The sequence below is a fragment of the Gouania willdenowi genome, chromosome 17, assembly GCF_900634775.1.
Source record: "Gouania willdenowi chromosome 17, fGouWil2.1, whole genome shotgun sequence".
NCBI lineage: Eukaryota > Metazoa > Chordata > Actinopteri > Blenniiformes > Gobiesocidae > Gouania > Gouania willdenowi.
In genome coordinates, this window is record NC_041060.1 from 351,103 (window position 1) to 366,645 (window position 15,543).

The 15,543-nt window shown below is 38.1% G+C and overlaps 2 protein-coding genes across 2 annotated transcripts in view; both read right to left on the reverse strand.

Moving 5' to 3' along the window:
• Window positions 1-9,623, reverse strand: part of dnah9l (dynein, axonemal, heavy polypeptide 9 like) — a 93,314-nt gene extending 83,691 nt beyond the window's left edge. Inside the window, exons 1-9 of the mRNA XM_028472665.1 lie at window positions 9,570-9,623; window positions 8,266-8,461; window positions 6,333-6,432; window positions 5,988-6,199; window positions 5,080-5,313; window positions 3,601-3,768; window positions 2,755-2,871; window positions 2,508-2,645; window positions 571-695 (exon numbers count right to left, since the gene is read on the reverse strand). Of these exons, the coding sequence (XP_028328466.1) occupies window positions 571-695; window positions 2,508-2,645; window positions 2,755-2,871; window positions 3,601-3,768; window positions 5,080-5,313; window positions 5,988-6,199; window positions 6,333-6,432; window positions 8,266-8,461; window positions 9,570-9,604 (1,325 nt within the window). The 5' untranslated portion in view covers window positions 9,605-9,623. The remainder of the gene's footprint in view (window positions 1-570; window positions 696-2,507; window positions 2,646-2,754; window positions 2,872-3,600; window positions 3,769-5,079; window positions 5,314-5,987; window positions 6,200-6,332; window positions 6,433-8,265; window positions 8,462-9,569) is intronic.
• A 164-nt stretch (window positions 9,624-9,787) lies between these two features.
• Window positions 9,788-15,096, reverse strand: LOC114479532 (dynein beta chain, ciliary-like). The gene is made up of 3 exons (XM_028473265.1): window positions 14,922-15,096; window positions 11,373-11,685; window positions 9,788-9,979 (listed from the first exon to the last, which is right to left on the reverse strand). The coding sequence occupies exons 2-3, from the start codon at window positions 11,673-11,675 to the stop codon at window positions 9,788-9,790; spliced, it is 495 nt and encodes a 164-aa protein (XP_028329066.1). The 5' UTR covers window positions 11,676-11,685; window positions 14,922-15,096.
• Window positions 15,097-15,543: the final 447 nt, after the last annotated feature.

The window sequence follows — 15,543 nt, forward strand, 5'->3', positions numbered from 1 at the left end:
GATCAATGACGACCAGGAGAGTCTTCCATCTATTGCGTCTCCTGATATGATCAACTACCTGGTTTTAACCCTAACCCAGTCTGTGTCATCCTTTAGATAAAGCGTTCATAGCTACGTCGCTTTTTGATCCCTCGATGTCGGCTCTTCCTATCATTGTGAAGCAGAATCCACCAAGCGTTGGATAGTTCACCCACTAATAGGGAACGTGAGCTGGGTTTAGACCATTGTGAGACAGGTTAGTTTTACCCTACTGATGATGTGTTGTTGCAATAGTAATCCTGGCTTGAAGCCGGTCCCTTCATATTCTGCTCCCAGTGCATCATGGGGTGATTGAGTATGACTAGTGTGTCCACAGTGCATACTTCAAAAATGTACCGATACAGTATACATCTGGGTAATTCTTGATCTTTTCATACTATCTAATGTGAACACACGACACACTCATTTTAACTTCAGACTTATTATGATTAGTACATTAATGAGACATTTCATAAACCACTTTGTTTTTTTACATTTTTGAGCATTGTATGGTTTACATTAGTGTGTGTGTGTGTGTGTGTGTGTCCTCACATGTGGGCCAGCTGGCAGAGGTTGCTCCTATTGGTGAGAATGCGATCCCGAAGTTCCTGCGACCATTTCAGATTTCCTGCCACCAAAGGCATATTTTTCCCCAGGATCACACATCCTGTCTGCAACTGGTAGAAAAGAAGGTGTTATTGGAGATAAGCCCGTTAAACCTAGACTTTAATAATAGGTAAACCCTGCTAGACCCACTCATGACTCTTTATGTTCTGGAATATGCAGGGGAAAAAAATGTAATTCCTGCTTGATTAACATGCAAACTTATAACATGACACACATACGCAGAGTTTGCCGGGGGTGGGGGGCATTGCACCCCCAGTGATCAAAAGTTTTCATTTAATGGAGCAGGATGTATAAATCAGACTCCATGGTGACACCACGGTGGTTAGTGTAACTGTTATCACTGAAGCACAGCTGATTAGTTACTGTAACGACAGGATGGATACCGACGCACCGGATGGGTCGCGTTCAGACAGATTCATTCTGTTTGGCTGTGATCTTCTTCATGCCGACACATTTAGCTTTAAAACAGTGAGACACAAAGGACTAAAAACATTTACATCCACTTAGCACTTAACGTCTGTGCTAACTGCTCCTTGTACATATAGCTTGTATTTTAAACTTTTGGACTTATTCCACGTGCAATTTTTTGTTTGTCACGGAAAATTTGCGGTTGACCTGATTTGGAGACATGATTTATTGCTCTGGTTGAATAATGGAGTCCAGGCGAGGCATTGATGATTTTATAAAAAAAGGTTTACTATAAAACTAAATAAAAAGGAGTACAAAGATGGACAAAATTAGTGACCGCGCCGGGCGGACGTCCGATGACAGAGTGGCACAGTTCTAACTCATCACGTATATTCCCCCTCAGTCCCCCTCCCTCCTCCCTCCAGGAGATAAAGAGGACAGGGTGGAGGTGAAAGAAGAGGGTGAAAAGAGACAGTTTTTTCTTTGGGTCAAAACAACCAGTTCTCTGGTATCTCCTGATTGTCGTGAGTGTTGGAGGTGTGTGCGTGTATGGTGTTTGTGTGTATGAATGGATGTGTATTGGGTGTGTATGTGTGACTATGTGAGTGTGTGTAGGCATGTGACTGTGTGATGCCTCTGTGTCTGAGGGATAAGATGTGTTTTGGGAAGCTGACCTCGAGAAGAGAGCAGAAAACATGAGACAGCAGAAATGAAAAGTCTCAACTTAAAGCCTTAAAAAGAATAAGGTCTATGAGTAAATATGTTAATAAACATAACTAACAATTTTGCCCTGACATGTTCATCTACTTTCATTGGAAATTTCAGCTTTTTACAACATTATTGCTAATATTCAGCTATTACTAGGTTGATGCTAATGCTAGGTGAATGCTAATGCTAGGCTAATGCCAATGACAATGCCAATGCTAATGCAAATGCAAATGCTAGGCTAATGTTAACGCTAGGTTAATGCTAACACTAGGTAATGTTAATGCTAAGCTAATGCGATTGCTAGGCACTTGTTAATGTTAGGCCAATACTAATGCTAAGTGAAAGTTAAGGCTATGTTAATGCTAATGCTAGGTAATTGCTAATACTAGGATAATGTTATTACTAGACTAATGTTAATGCTAGGCCAATGCTAATGCAAGGCTAATGCTATCGCCAACATTAGGCTAATGTTTACACTAGGCTAATGCTAACGCTAGGTTAATGTTAATGCTAGGCTAATGCTAACATTACCTGATGCCAGGTTAATGTTAACGCTTGGCTAATGCTAATGCAGTGCGACGCAGGCCAGGACCTTCATCCTTACTTGTATTTTCTTCAGGAAACGAAAATATTCTAGTTGTTAAAGGTTCAAGATTGTTTCAGTGTTTTTTTTTTCTATTTACGGTTTTCTTTCAGCAACAAAACTTCCAGATCACTGAAGATTTCTTTAGTTTGATGTTTCTCACCCCTTCTCGGTGGCGTTCCACTATGAACTGACATTGTTGGATTTCCTCGTTGAACATGGCCAGCAACACATCGTAGTTTGGGGAAAACAGCTGATGAATTCTGCTCCTCTCCAGCAGGGTGCCAAAGATTTTCAGTAACTAGATGAAACAAAGAAGAATAAATCAGACAAACATGAAGCTAATGCTGTGTTTTAATATTTATTCTATTTTATTCCTCTTTGTTTTGGTCTTTATGTCCCAAACGCACCTTAAATGATGACTGCAGGTTTTTGGAATGCTGGAAGGCCAGGTTCAGAACAGTTCCTATTCTCTGGTCAAAGTCTTTGTTCCGTTCCACAAAACGATGGTATTGGTGAACAAATTCCTGCAGGTTTTTAGACGCGAAACAATGATTATTTACAACTTTAACTACAAAACACTTTTTGTTTTGTAATTATTTAAGTGACAGTAACTAGACTATGACATTTTTTTAATACATGTGAATGAAAATTAAATCAAAATGCAAAATTTTTTTTGCTGACTAATAAAAATTAAACTATAATTTGGTCACATGGGACAAAATCCAATTAGAACTCATGTGATCATGTAGGTTTGACGTATTGATCACATCAAATCTGACTGTATTTATGAACATTAATACCATAAGAATCAGGGTAATTGATTTTTTGAAAAAATGCACAATAATATTACTACAAATATTAATAATGATGGTAGGCAATACACACCCCTGACATATATACATACATAAATAAAATACCATTTTTAGTTGACTAAAATCATAATAGAATAGTCACGATTACTATATTTTATATAGATATTACATTAAAGCTAAATAAACACAGGTCAGCATGCCACAACACTAATTATTTTCTGAGTCTTTTTATAGTCATTGGAAGCTTCTACAAAATACTGTTTATTTCATTCACTGCCAAATGCTCTCATCTGTTGCTTAGCAACTACTTCTAATTGCTACCTCTAATTTCTACAAGGTATTCATTGATGATTTGATGCATCTGTCAACAAATCACTGCAGTGCCTGTGTGATGCAAAACAATAACCATTATTATTATTAATAATAATCCCACATGCTCACATCATTAGTGTAGTCCAAGGGGTCGTATTTGCTCTCTCTGAGCGTTCGCCACCAGTCGTGGAACTCTTCGCTCAAACTGAAAATCATCTCACTCAGGATTTTTCCACGAGAACCACCCACTTCAATCTTCTCCAGCTTCAGAAAGTCCAGAGCAGCTGCAAAAAGTTCCTTTATATGCAACGAGAAACACACAGGTAATGAAACAAAGGTGGGATCACATGGGCTAATGTAGGATTTACTTTGATAATATGGACATTAGTCGGATAACTTAGCAATTTTGTGCTGTTTGAAGTGCGTCATCTTCTGAATAACTAATAAAAACCAATAAAAACAAACCCATTTGGTCAAATTTAGAGTTCATTTCTTTTAATGGGTTACAATCCCTAAAACCAGGATAAAAACTAGGGGTGACTTTTCAGTGGTACCTCTAAATTATAACAAAATGATAATATTAAACTTTATTTATAGAGCAAACCCACTTTTAGTCCTTGGCTTTTGATTCCCCTTGACAGTTAAATGGTCTCCATGAATTTATTTTGTCTTTGTATGTGTCTGATTTATTGTTTTTAACCCTATTTGGATTTTTAATTATTATGTATTGATAGTTTTACAATTTTATGCTTAATGCTTATGGGAACCTGTTTTTATGTGCTATACAAAGAAAGTTAATGAATAATACATAAATAATGATAATAAAAAAATAAAGACAAAAGGAATATTCAAGTGTTTATTTTTTTAAAAAAAAGTGCTACAAAACTAATTTAATCTGTCAGAAAATGTCAATATATTGACCTACTTTCACACATAAAGAGGCTGTAGTAGAAGCTAGGGCTGGGCAATATATCAAGATTCAAAACATGTCAAGTTTTAAATTTTGGCGATATAGAAAATCACAATAATATATATTTTTATAACATATGTTGTAATTGTTTGTTATTAAAAGTGTCTGAGTGGCAAATTTAACCCAGATTATTTCTCTGTTAAGACTTTTTTGAGTAGTTTATTTGAATTTTATTTTGTAAATCAAGATTTACTGTACATCACATATTGCAATTTTGAGCAAAAACATTGAGAGTTGAGTTTTGGTCCAAATCGCCCAGCCCTAGATGGGAGTCATTTTAATGAAAACATGAAAAAAATAAAAAAAATAAAATCTAAATAGGGAATAAATTCAGATTAAGGTTAAGATGTAAAATGTGTCCACATCATTCTGTGTCTGTGTTTCAAAATATTGAGACATAAATCGTATATCGCCCATTTGAGTAATTATATCGAGATATGAGGTTTGGTCCATATTGCTCAGCCCTAATAGAAGATATCTGAATATAGCAAGAAATGTCTCTGTCATAAACTTTACTGTAAATCTAAGCACTAACTTAGTATTCACCAGACTCATTTTAAGTTTACACAAATAAAACACTTCATTACATAACTGTTTGTTTATTTTCTACGTCTTAGTTACACACTAGAAAAACACACCTCGATCATAAAAAGCCTTTCCAGGATATGGTCTGAACGCTGGAAGACGAGACTCGCTGGAAAGTCCCAGAACTTGACGTTTTGACTGTGTGAGTAATATTTATGGATGTTTTGTCGATGAGTGTGAAACAGCTGCTGGAACGTGCTCAGCACTGAGATGCTAATCTGGACCCTCTCCATCCCCTCCTCCAGCTCCATCTTGAACAGTTCTTCAGGGAGCAGGTACGCAAAGGCCTGCAAGAGACACGTGTAGACCAGTGATTCTCAAATGGGGTACGTGTACCCCTAGGGGTACGCGATGGCACTACAGTGGCATCTATCACAATGGCACTACTTGAGAGAGAGAGAGGCAGAATTAAAAATGATAATCACACTGAATATTAACTGACCAACTAACAACACACGAAACGACAACAAAAACACACAAAAAAAGAGAATAATTTACTGAATAATAAAAACAACCAACAACTACAAAATACACAAAATGACACCAAACACACCAACACACACACTGAGATAGAATAATTTAAATAATAATAATAAACGACACACAAAAACACACAAGATCATGAGAAAATAGACAAAAATAACAGAGAAACGTACAAAATGAGATTAAAATCAACCAAACGACACCAAAAACACACAACACAAAAAAACTACAACAAAAACAAACAAAATGATGTTGATTAAAACATGAACTGAAACAGAAAGATGGTCCCACATCAGGATGGAGATGACCATAAATAATAAAAAAGTATGAATTTAAATATATTCAGGAAACACTAAATACTGTTAATTCACTTATTATTTATGCTTTACAGTTGTTTTTTCTCTGTACTTGAGCCAAACCAAAGTTTGAGAACCACTGTTGTAGATAAACCAACGTTATGCTGACGCGTCTTGTGCACCTTGTCAATGATGAGGTTGCAGACCTCCTGCAGCAGCACCACCATGCGCTGAGGTGTGCAGTAGTATCTGGAATGACTCCAGATGAGGCAGAGCGTGTGGAAGAGAGGAGGCAGCTGAGCGTCCACCTGAGGAAAACTCCTTTCTTCTAAGTTACTGATCTGTCTCCTCAGAGGACGCAGATACAGATCAATGTCCTCCGCTTCAAGCACAGCTTCAAAAAATACAATAAAATCATAACATGACATGAATGTGATGACTTCCAGCAAACAACACAACATTTCAACACCTTACACATAAAATGAGTTTTAAAATGATGAAGCAAAAATCAGGTAAAACGTCTGTACCTTCGTTGACCTTCTGGCAGACGTCGGTAAAAGCAAAGTAGTAGCTGCTCTTCACTTTTTTAAGGATCTCCATGATATGCTCAACTTTCGAGCTCTGGATCTGTCAACAAACAGAAAGAAAGAACTATCATCCATCCTTTCATATACACTACTTATCATAGGACTTCCATCATTTTCCTTCATTAACTACGGTGTGCCTCAGGGGTCAATCTTAGAACCATTTTTATTTTCTTTACAAATGCTTCCTCTGGGTCACATCATCCAGGCACATGGTGTTTCCTTTCATTTTTATGCTGACGATACACAGTTGTATCTGCATTTATCAACCTGGTATGCTGGGTTAACCAATCGACTGCATCACTGACGTGAATTACATCACGTGCATAAAAACTGCTCTTTTTTGTTTTTTTTTCTTGAACCAAACTCAAGCCAAAGTTTCACAACATTATCATCCATATTGTTGTTATTATTGTACACAACTAATTCCTCTTTAACATGAGTCAGTGTTTACATTGTTAGCTGCATTAAAACTGACTGAAATATGATCTGTTTTCTGAGAATAGGCAATAAAACAAGGAATCAGGGCCATACAGGGCAGTATTTTATTTTTGATTGTTTTATTGATTGATGTCATTATTTCAAACATGTAAAATGATAAAGGAACAATAGTTTAAAAAATAAAAAATACAAAATGATGAATTACAACAGCAGAAATAGATCATTGATATGATCCACAAACACTTAAACTTCTCAATGTATAGTACATGTGTGAAGATGAGTAGGAAGAAGTCCTTAAAACATGTAAAAAGCCATTAAACCATTTATAATGTAATTATGGAGCTAGGCTTCACAAACTGTGTTTTTAATTTTTGTGTTCAGGATTTAATGGACGGGTCAGAAATCATAGCCGCGTTACGTAACGTAGCCATCGTTAGCATAAACCCGACCCTGCTGCTGAAGCACACCAAACTCCTACGCCTCCAACGGGCGCAATTCGACCCCTAGCCGAAAACAAACCACATATTGAGAGTCAGGGGAATAAAACGCTGGTGCCACATTTTCTGTGAAATGAGCAACTTTATACACCGTGATTTTGTTAATCACCTCTAATGGTGCAGTTCTGACTCTACCTGGGACGGATGCACATATTCAGACTCGGGCGGAGCAGACGTTTCTGCTGACACCACGTTTATCCTGATCCGAGCACTTTTAGAAAAAACCAATGGAGCCACTTTCACACTGCTCTCTCCCACAGGGTTTGAGTTAATACACAAAGGCAGCGCATGGGCGTGGTTCCAGCGCCTCTAACTGACACGCCCCCAGCGTCTCAGAGAAGTCCTTGTTTTTCTATGATTTTAAAACCTAATTTTACAAACTTAGTGTTTTTTTTCATCTTTCAAATGTGTCTCAGTGGTTAATGACATGTTTCTGTGGTGTGATGAACTCATAACACATTTATTTCTGCTTTACACAGACTTTAAACATTCTACATATTCACAAAAATTACATAATTAATCACCAAAACAGAAAAAAACTAACTGGTGATTAGTGATCAGATTCGTTCCTGTACCTATGAAAATCATTTCTTTATACCTGGTTTTAGCCTGAATTATGTGTGAACATTGTTTTAGCTCCACACTCATATATACTGTACGGTGAGACTAGTGAACAATAGAGAATGTGGAGTGAATTGTGATCTTGAATGTGTTTTACTTTGGCGAGGACTGAATTCTTTGAGACAATTAAATACAAGTAATTTGATTTTAGAATTTCATAAGCTTATGTGAGCACAGTTTATGGAAAAAGTGTCAAAGCATCACATCATGACACCTAGTGCCACACTGTGGTTTAAATCACAAACCTGAAGTGTAATGGATGTAAACCACTGATAAAAACAAGAATGTCTTCCATCCATGAAAATCACATGCCCTACTTGTGACTGGATGCCCAGCAGGTTCTCCTTCTGAGTGGTCCAGAACTGAAGCTCAACGTTGGGGCCCGGGTGGTCTCCGTGCAGGAGGGCCATGCCAGAATCTTTCTTCAGCACATCCCAGATCTGTCCAGACCACTGAACAATCAGAGTTTCCACCGAGTATAACAAGCCACGGTCCAGTGGCCATCCAGAGGGGCTTGGGTGGGTGGGGGGGGGGGGGGGGGGGGGGGGGGGGGGGGGGATAAAAATAACATCAGAACACAGCGGGAACACTACATACAGCAGAGTTAGTTTCCCATTTAGAGTTCAGCTTTAAGCCTCAGTGCATTTAACACTATTTCACTTAGTGCGTTTGTCAGGTTTTTACTTTTTACAATAACGAGCCTCTTAGGATTTACTTCAGAAGCCTCGTAAACCCTGAGCTCTTCAAAACAGAGGAAATATATAATCACTTATCCACAGATCACACCAACAACAACAAATGTATAGAAATGTACCTTTTTTTCTTCTGTACCTGTTGAAGGTTTCAGATCTTAAGAATTGATAAGATGAACCAGGATGTTGATAGAATATTATCCCAACATTGTCTTTTATAACAACACAAGAGAAATTAAACATCTTTCATAAACTGTAAAAACACACCACTTCAATGTCCAAAGAGACGACATTTAGTAACGGCTGTTTTCCCTTTGATACTCCCACAAAAACATGACTGTAAGGTTGATAGTAGTGAATGAGAGTGAGTGGTTGTCTGTCTGTGTTGCCCTGCGATGGACTGGTGCCCTGTCCAGGGTGCACCCCCGCCCAGCGCCCAATGAGAGCCGGAGATTTTCACCAGCAGACCCCCGCCACCCTGAATAACAGGAATAAGTGGGTGTGAAAATGGATGGATGGATGTTTTCCCTTTGTTGAAGTTCAATTGTAGTCATTTGATAATAATATTTTTAGTGTCCTACGGTCCAGGCAGAACACTCCGTTCTCCGTTTGCTGGTCTACTGGAAGTCCCAAATATAAAGTTAATATATTATATATCATATAGAATAATGAGCAGAAATCGCTTCAAATGTTGAATGTCATGAAGGACCAGATGAAGTCGTGGTCGTGACGTTCAGATGTCGACCTTTTTTTTAGCGTTGTATAGACGTGCAGATGCTATCTGGAATGACCAACGCGATGTGGACGTTGTATGTTTCGTGGGTGACTATTATTGTCATTTGAATTTCATTAACTAATTCCTAAATATTTATGTTGAGTTGTAGTAGTAACACCTCTGATCTAAAGGTCTTCTGCTGCTGTCCTCGTACCTAACGATGACGTCCTGAGGTTGAACCCTCTCCATGCACAGGGGCAGGGGCAGCAGGGTGCGTCCCTCGGCTCGGCCCCTCAGCGTCACCACTCGGCTCCTCAGACTCTCCAGATGTTTGTGGATGTCATCGACCACGACCCTCGGCCAATCCTCGTGGTTCAAACCATTAGACAGCACACACACCAGTACCTGTGAGGACACACACACGGCTCGTGTTCAACATAACGATGCTGAGACGTGTGCGATCAGATGTCTGCGTGTGACCTCAGAGATGACCACGGGCAGGTGCTCCATGGGGTATCCTGGTACCTCCCCCAGACGGAACTGATGTCTGAATCCTTGACGTGAGATCCTCCTCACTCCCTTCTTCAGCACACACAGCAGCTTGGTCTTCCATGGAGGAGAAGACTTCACAGAGGCAAAAACAGTAGGAATGCTTTCAACGGTATTGAAAGCACCAGAAATAAGTAGCGACTTATTTCAAAAAGTTGACTTATTAGAGGATGAATGAATGGTTAAAGAGACTCTATAGTGCAGTGGTTCTTAACTAGAGTTGGGTATTGTTTGAATGAATCCAATATATCATTAAGGTTAAGAACCACTGCTATATTTGCATAGTTTATGTAAAACTATGTGCAGCAAAATTTGTTTGTACAAAAAACATAATGTTTTCATGGTTTTTACAAATTAAAGATAGCCCGGCAGATATGTAGCAATATTAGGCATTTTTTTGAGTAAATGCTGAATCCATTTTTATTGGGATCCACTCTGGAAAACCAGTGGATCCCACTGAAAATCAAGGAATCCAAGATGGCCACCATCAGTATTGCCAATTTGGATTATTGTCAACGTTGGTTCTATTTGACGTAAAAATATGATCTCAGTGACGAATTATAGCTTTTGATGGTCAAGGAATTCAATAATGTATTTTAAAGGTTGTATAGCATGCTTTTAACCTTGTTACTTTGTTAATTCCTTATCAAAAACAAATCCAAAGTAGTATTGGGATTCCTTCCTGCATCTCCGCGTAATCCTCACTAATCCTGCAGGAAGAGGCGGGGCTCCAGAGGAACTTACGGGTTGACAGAAAACAAGTCCATCCATCCATTTTCACACCCACTTATTCCTGTTATTCAGGGTGGCGGGGGTCTGCCGGTGACAATGTCCGGCTCTCATTGGGTGCTGGGCGGGGGTACACCCTGGACGGGGCGCCAGTCCATTGCAGGGCAATACAGACAGACAACCACTCACTCTCATTCACTCCTATGGGCAACTTAGAGACTCCAATCAACCTTACAGTCATGTTTTTAGATTGTGGGAGGAAGCCGGAGTACCGTAGGAAACCCACGCAGCACGAGGAGAACATGCAAACTCAGAAAATAAGTCATATTTCTTCATAAATTAGTAATTTATTTAGCCAAATGTTAAATATTAACCATATGCGGCAGTAGTTGACGTTGGAAGGTTTAGGATGATATGGATCCTTTAAAATACCGTAAATTTTGCTCAAAGCAAGATCCAAGATGGCCGCCATTCATATTGCAAATTTCAATTGTACCTTAACGTTGGTTCTGTTAGACGTAGAAACATGATCTTTGTGGCAAAATGTAGGTTTTTGGGGAGAAGGATTGTCATGAAATAACTTTGAATACTGTAAACTGCATCCAGAGCAAGACATAAGATGGCCACCACAACGCTTTACACATGAAAAGGATGAAATTGTGACATATCTGTCGGGCCAAGACGAATGTGTCTTTAACGTAGTGTTTATGGATCGTCTAAATGTGCATTCCTTCCTTACTTGAGCGTCCCCTGCATGCAGAGTTCCTCCAGGTCCTGTAAACAGCAGCAGCCTGTTGGTCCAGATGTGGTCCAGAAAATCCAGAATAATCTTCTGGTTCTCCTCGGCACCGATGAAGCGGTTCCATTTGTCAGTTTTCACTTTCAGCACACAGAAGGCCTGTTCCCGGAGGAAGTCCAGTCTCTCGTCCAACAACACCACTCCAGTTTTCAGAGAGGGCTCCTGACTGACCCGTACTCCTGCAGCTCTCCCTCCACCAGATAAACCTCCACCGCTAGTTCTAGAGCTGGGGGCCTCAGCCATGAAGCCTCAGCTGTTAGATAGGGGACAAAAACTGGAATATTATCTATTCAAAGCAGAAAAAGGGAATATAAACTATACACAAAGTCCATAAACTAGAATTTGTCCAGTGGCTTTGTTACACAACTCTTCTCCTTTCCTCTGCAGTCTCAGGGGCTTTGAAAGCAATACACACCTTGATGGACATGTGCCCTTGTCGCCATGACAACCCTGTAGTTGCTGGCTCCATTACTCAAAGCTGTGGTGACTGTTTAGTGGATCCTGAATGGGTCTGAAACCCTATCTTGTAAACTGAGCACTCAGAAAGAGGAGGCTTCACAATTTCACCACATGATAATTTCACGCATCCACTTAAGATGTTATTTTATTTCATTAAAAAACAAAATATGCTGTTGGTGCCTTTACACCCTTTAAAACATGTATAATGTAAAAAGCAAATACCTTAATATACAACCAATCATTTCTTCTCAGACATTTGTGGTTGTTAATGCTATTTTTATTTTAATAATAAAATATGCACCTAAAAAGTATATTATTTCATATGTTGGTATGATTTGATTGTAATTGTGTGATAATAAATTAAACCAAAATTTGGGCGGCGCCCGGCCACCAAAGTTATTGCACAAAATGACACCAAAAACACACAAAAGGACAAAAAAGTTACAGAAAATACAGGAAAATACTCAAAATTAACAAAAATCACAGAAAACAACAATTAAAATACATTATAATGACAGGAAAACAGACAAAATGACAACAAACTCATAAACCCTTTCCTCATTAATGCTACGATTGGTCTTTTTTTTCTAAATGTTGACATTAATTTTTTAATAATGTGGCCCTGCTTCAAACCGTCTTATAACACACACCAAACCCTAGTAATGTGTGCTGTAGCCACATGAGGGCAGTTTCGTACAGTGTCTCTCATATAAACTCCAAAGTGACCCTTACCATGTCATCCTATTACAAATACTAGGCCAGATGTAAAAACATGAAAAGGGACATAATTCTCTAAATGTTCTAATTCTAACTTTGTCCTTTAAACGTCCTTGATTTTTCTAGTTTTTTGGTGGGAATATAAATACCACGATCTTAGTTTTACAATCAAAGAAAAGCCCTGAGCTTTCCTTTGTATGTCTGACATTTATGTTTATTAGTCAAACACATCATCCATATGTGCACTATTTACAAACACTAAATGCATTCCTATGATAAAAGGCTGATCACAATCATTGTGGGATTTCACCCAGTATTCCACAAAAATCCCTCCTAAATCTGACAAACGCTTCACGTTCATACCTCAAACAAATATTCAGCTTTTATCCTTTTGTTGTTGTAATTTAAACAAGACATATTTTAGTAGGAAGTAGTTTTTCTTTTTTTTAAAAGTGAATACGTACAGAATTAATAACTTTTTTCCATGTTTATTTTTATTTTCATTTCAATTCACGTGTGTCAAACTCAAGACCTGGGGACCAAATCTGGCCCTTAATAGCACCCAGTTTGGCCCACCAGAGACAGTAAAAATGACTGAGAAACCTTCAATAATTGTGTAGATTATTATTTAAACATGTTTCAGACCCTCAGAATACACAAATACAATGAAACTCTACCACATTTGTTTCCCTGTGCTTATATCACATGGTGTTTATCTAAACATTTTCAAATAATTCATTCTTTCTCAAAATCCTGCAAATTTCCTGAAACTATGCCACAGAATTTCTCCAAATGAAATAAAAACTTTGATATTGTTGGTTCCTTACATGCTTTATGTATCATTTATACATACATGTACAAACTACTGCACAATAATGTTGAAATTGCTCATTTTCTCCACCTATATTTGTGGCCCCTTTGAACTCAGATTGGTCCGTATTTGACCCCTGAACTGAAATCAGTTTGATACCCCTGCTCTGGGAATGTACGCCAGTCTCATGTTTGTTTTTAATAATTGAAAATGAAAAACTGAGTTGTTCTTTTGTGTGTTTTTTATGTCATTTTGTGCATTAATGTTGTAAACTTGTGTATGTTTCTGTCATTGAGTATATTTTGTAATTGTTGTGTATTTTTTGAGTCATTTTGTCTACTTTTACATGCAATAATGAGTGTTTTCCTGTATTTTCTTCTTTTGTGTGTTTTTGTTGTCATTTTGTGCATTTCTGGAGCCTTGTGCATGGAAGTCATTTTGTACATTAATGTTATATATAGTATGTTTCTCTTGAAGTGATTTTGTCTGTTTTCATTTTTGTGCTACTTTGTTGTCCTTTTGTTTGTTTTTTTGTGTCCTTTTGTGTATTTATGGAGCCTCGTGGAAGTCATTTTGCATATTAATCTTGTATACTTGTGTATGTTTCTTTCATTTTGTATATTTTATTGTCAGTTTTGTGTTTTTATGGCATCATTTTGTTAATTTTTGCATGTAATTTTGAATATTTTCCTGTATTTTATGCAACTTTGTTTTCCTTTTGTGTGTTTTGGAGTCATTTTGTGCATTAATGTTACTAGTACAGTGCCCGTCGGAAGTATGCATTCATATAGTGGGCGCTTAAGAGGAGTTGTCAATTACGAGCATAATAATAACATACTCTGTAGCATTATTAAGGGGCATATTTGCAGGTGTAAAGTAAAATAACGTGTGCACTTTCCCTGGTTTAATTCTATGAGACGTGTGTATGATGAATGTGTTGGGGGTTTTTTTTATACTAATTTTTATATTTTTTGTTTTAATTATTGTTTGTTGATGCCATTGTAGTGTTATTCTGGAGTCATTTTAGTGTATTTTTTGTATAAATATTTAGTTTTGTGTATATTGAGTCATTTTCATATTTTTGTTGTTGTTTGGTGTATTTTTCTGTAATATATGTTTTTTAGAGTCATTTTGTATATTTTTGTGCATTTCTGTTGTTGTTTTGTGTACTTCCTGTATAAATATTGTTTATTTTTTTTTGTTTTACGTCATTTGTGCATAATCTTTTTTTAGTGTAGTTTTGTGCATTTCTTTAGGTTTTTGTTTTATTTTACTCATTTAGTATATTTTTGATTATAAATACTGTGTGTGTCTACATCCATCTACTCCGTGCACGCGCATCACCCGAGTGTGTGTCTACATCCATCTCCGTGCACGCGCATCAGCGGTGTATGTGTCTACATCCATCTACTCCGTGCACGCGCATCAGCCGTGTGTGTGTTTACATTGTAGCTGCTACCATCTTTGTTAGCACATAGAATAATATATAAATTAACACTCACCGTTGCGCAGAACAAACAATAATCATTGTGGACCATCCGCTCATAAAAACGTTCCATTCCTCTGTCTGAAGAATCAGAATGATTGTAGCACACACTCAATACCGCGCTCTTACCGAGAGGGACGTAATTATAAAATTAACGTTTTGACCGTTTTGCTACACCAAATGACTCTGGTCTAAACTATCTTCTTCTCTCACTCGTGTGTTTACAGTCCGTGTCTGCTTGGCTGTGGGCGCAGTGATTGGCTCTGGCTGCACACGTGACTCTTGCTTGCGTGAGGAGGTGAAATGGATATAGATGGTGCGCTAGCGCCCCCTCACACCCTGAGGTCAAAAGTTGAATAGGTTTCATTTCGGGGCCGTCCAGAAGTGAAATAAAATTAAAATAAACATTTTGAAATGACCAAATGACTCCAAAATAACAGATACACACACTCGGGGTATTTGGAACCCGTCGACCGAGTTTCAGGTCGAACTGGCACCGCGTCAGGGAGATATTTGCCACACACACACACACACACACACACACACACACACACACACACACACACACACACACACACACACACACACACACACACACACACACACACACACAGACAGACAGACAGACAGACAGACAG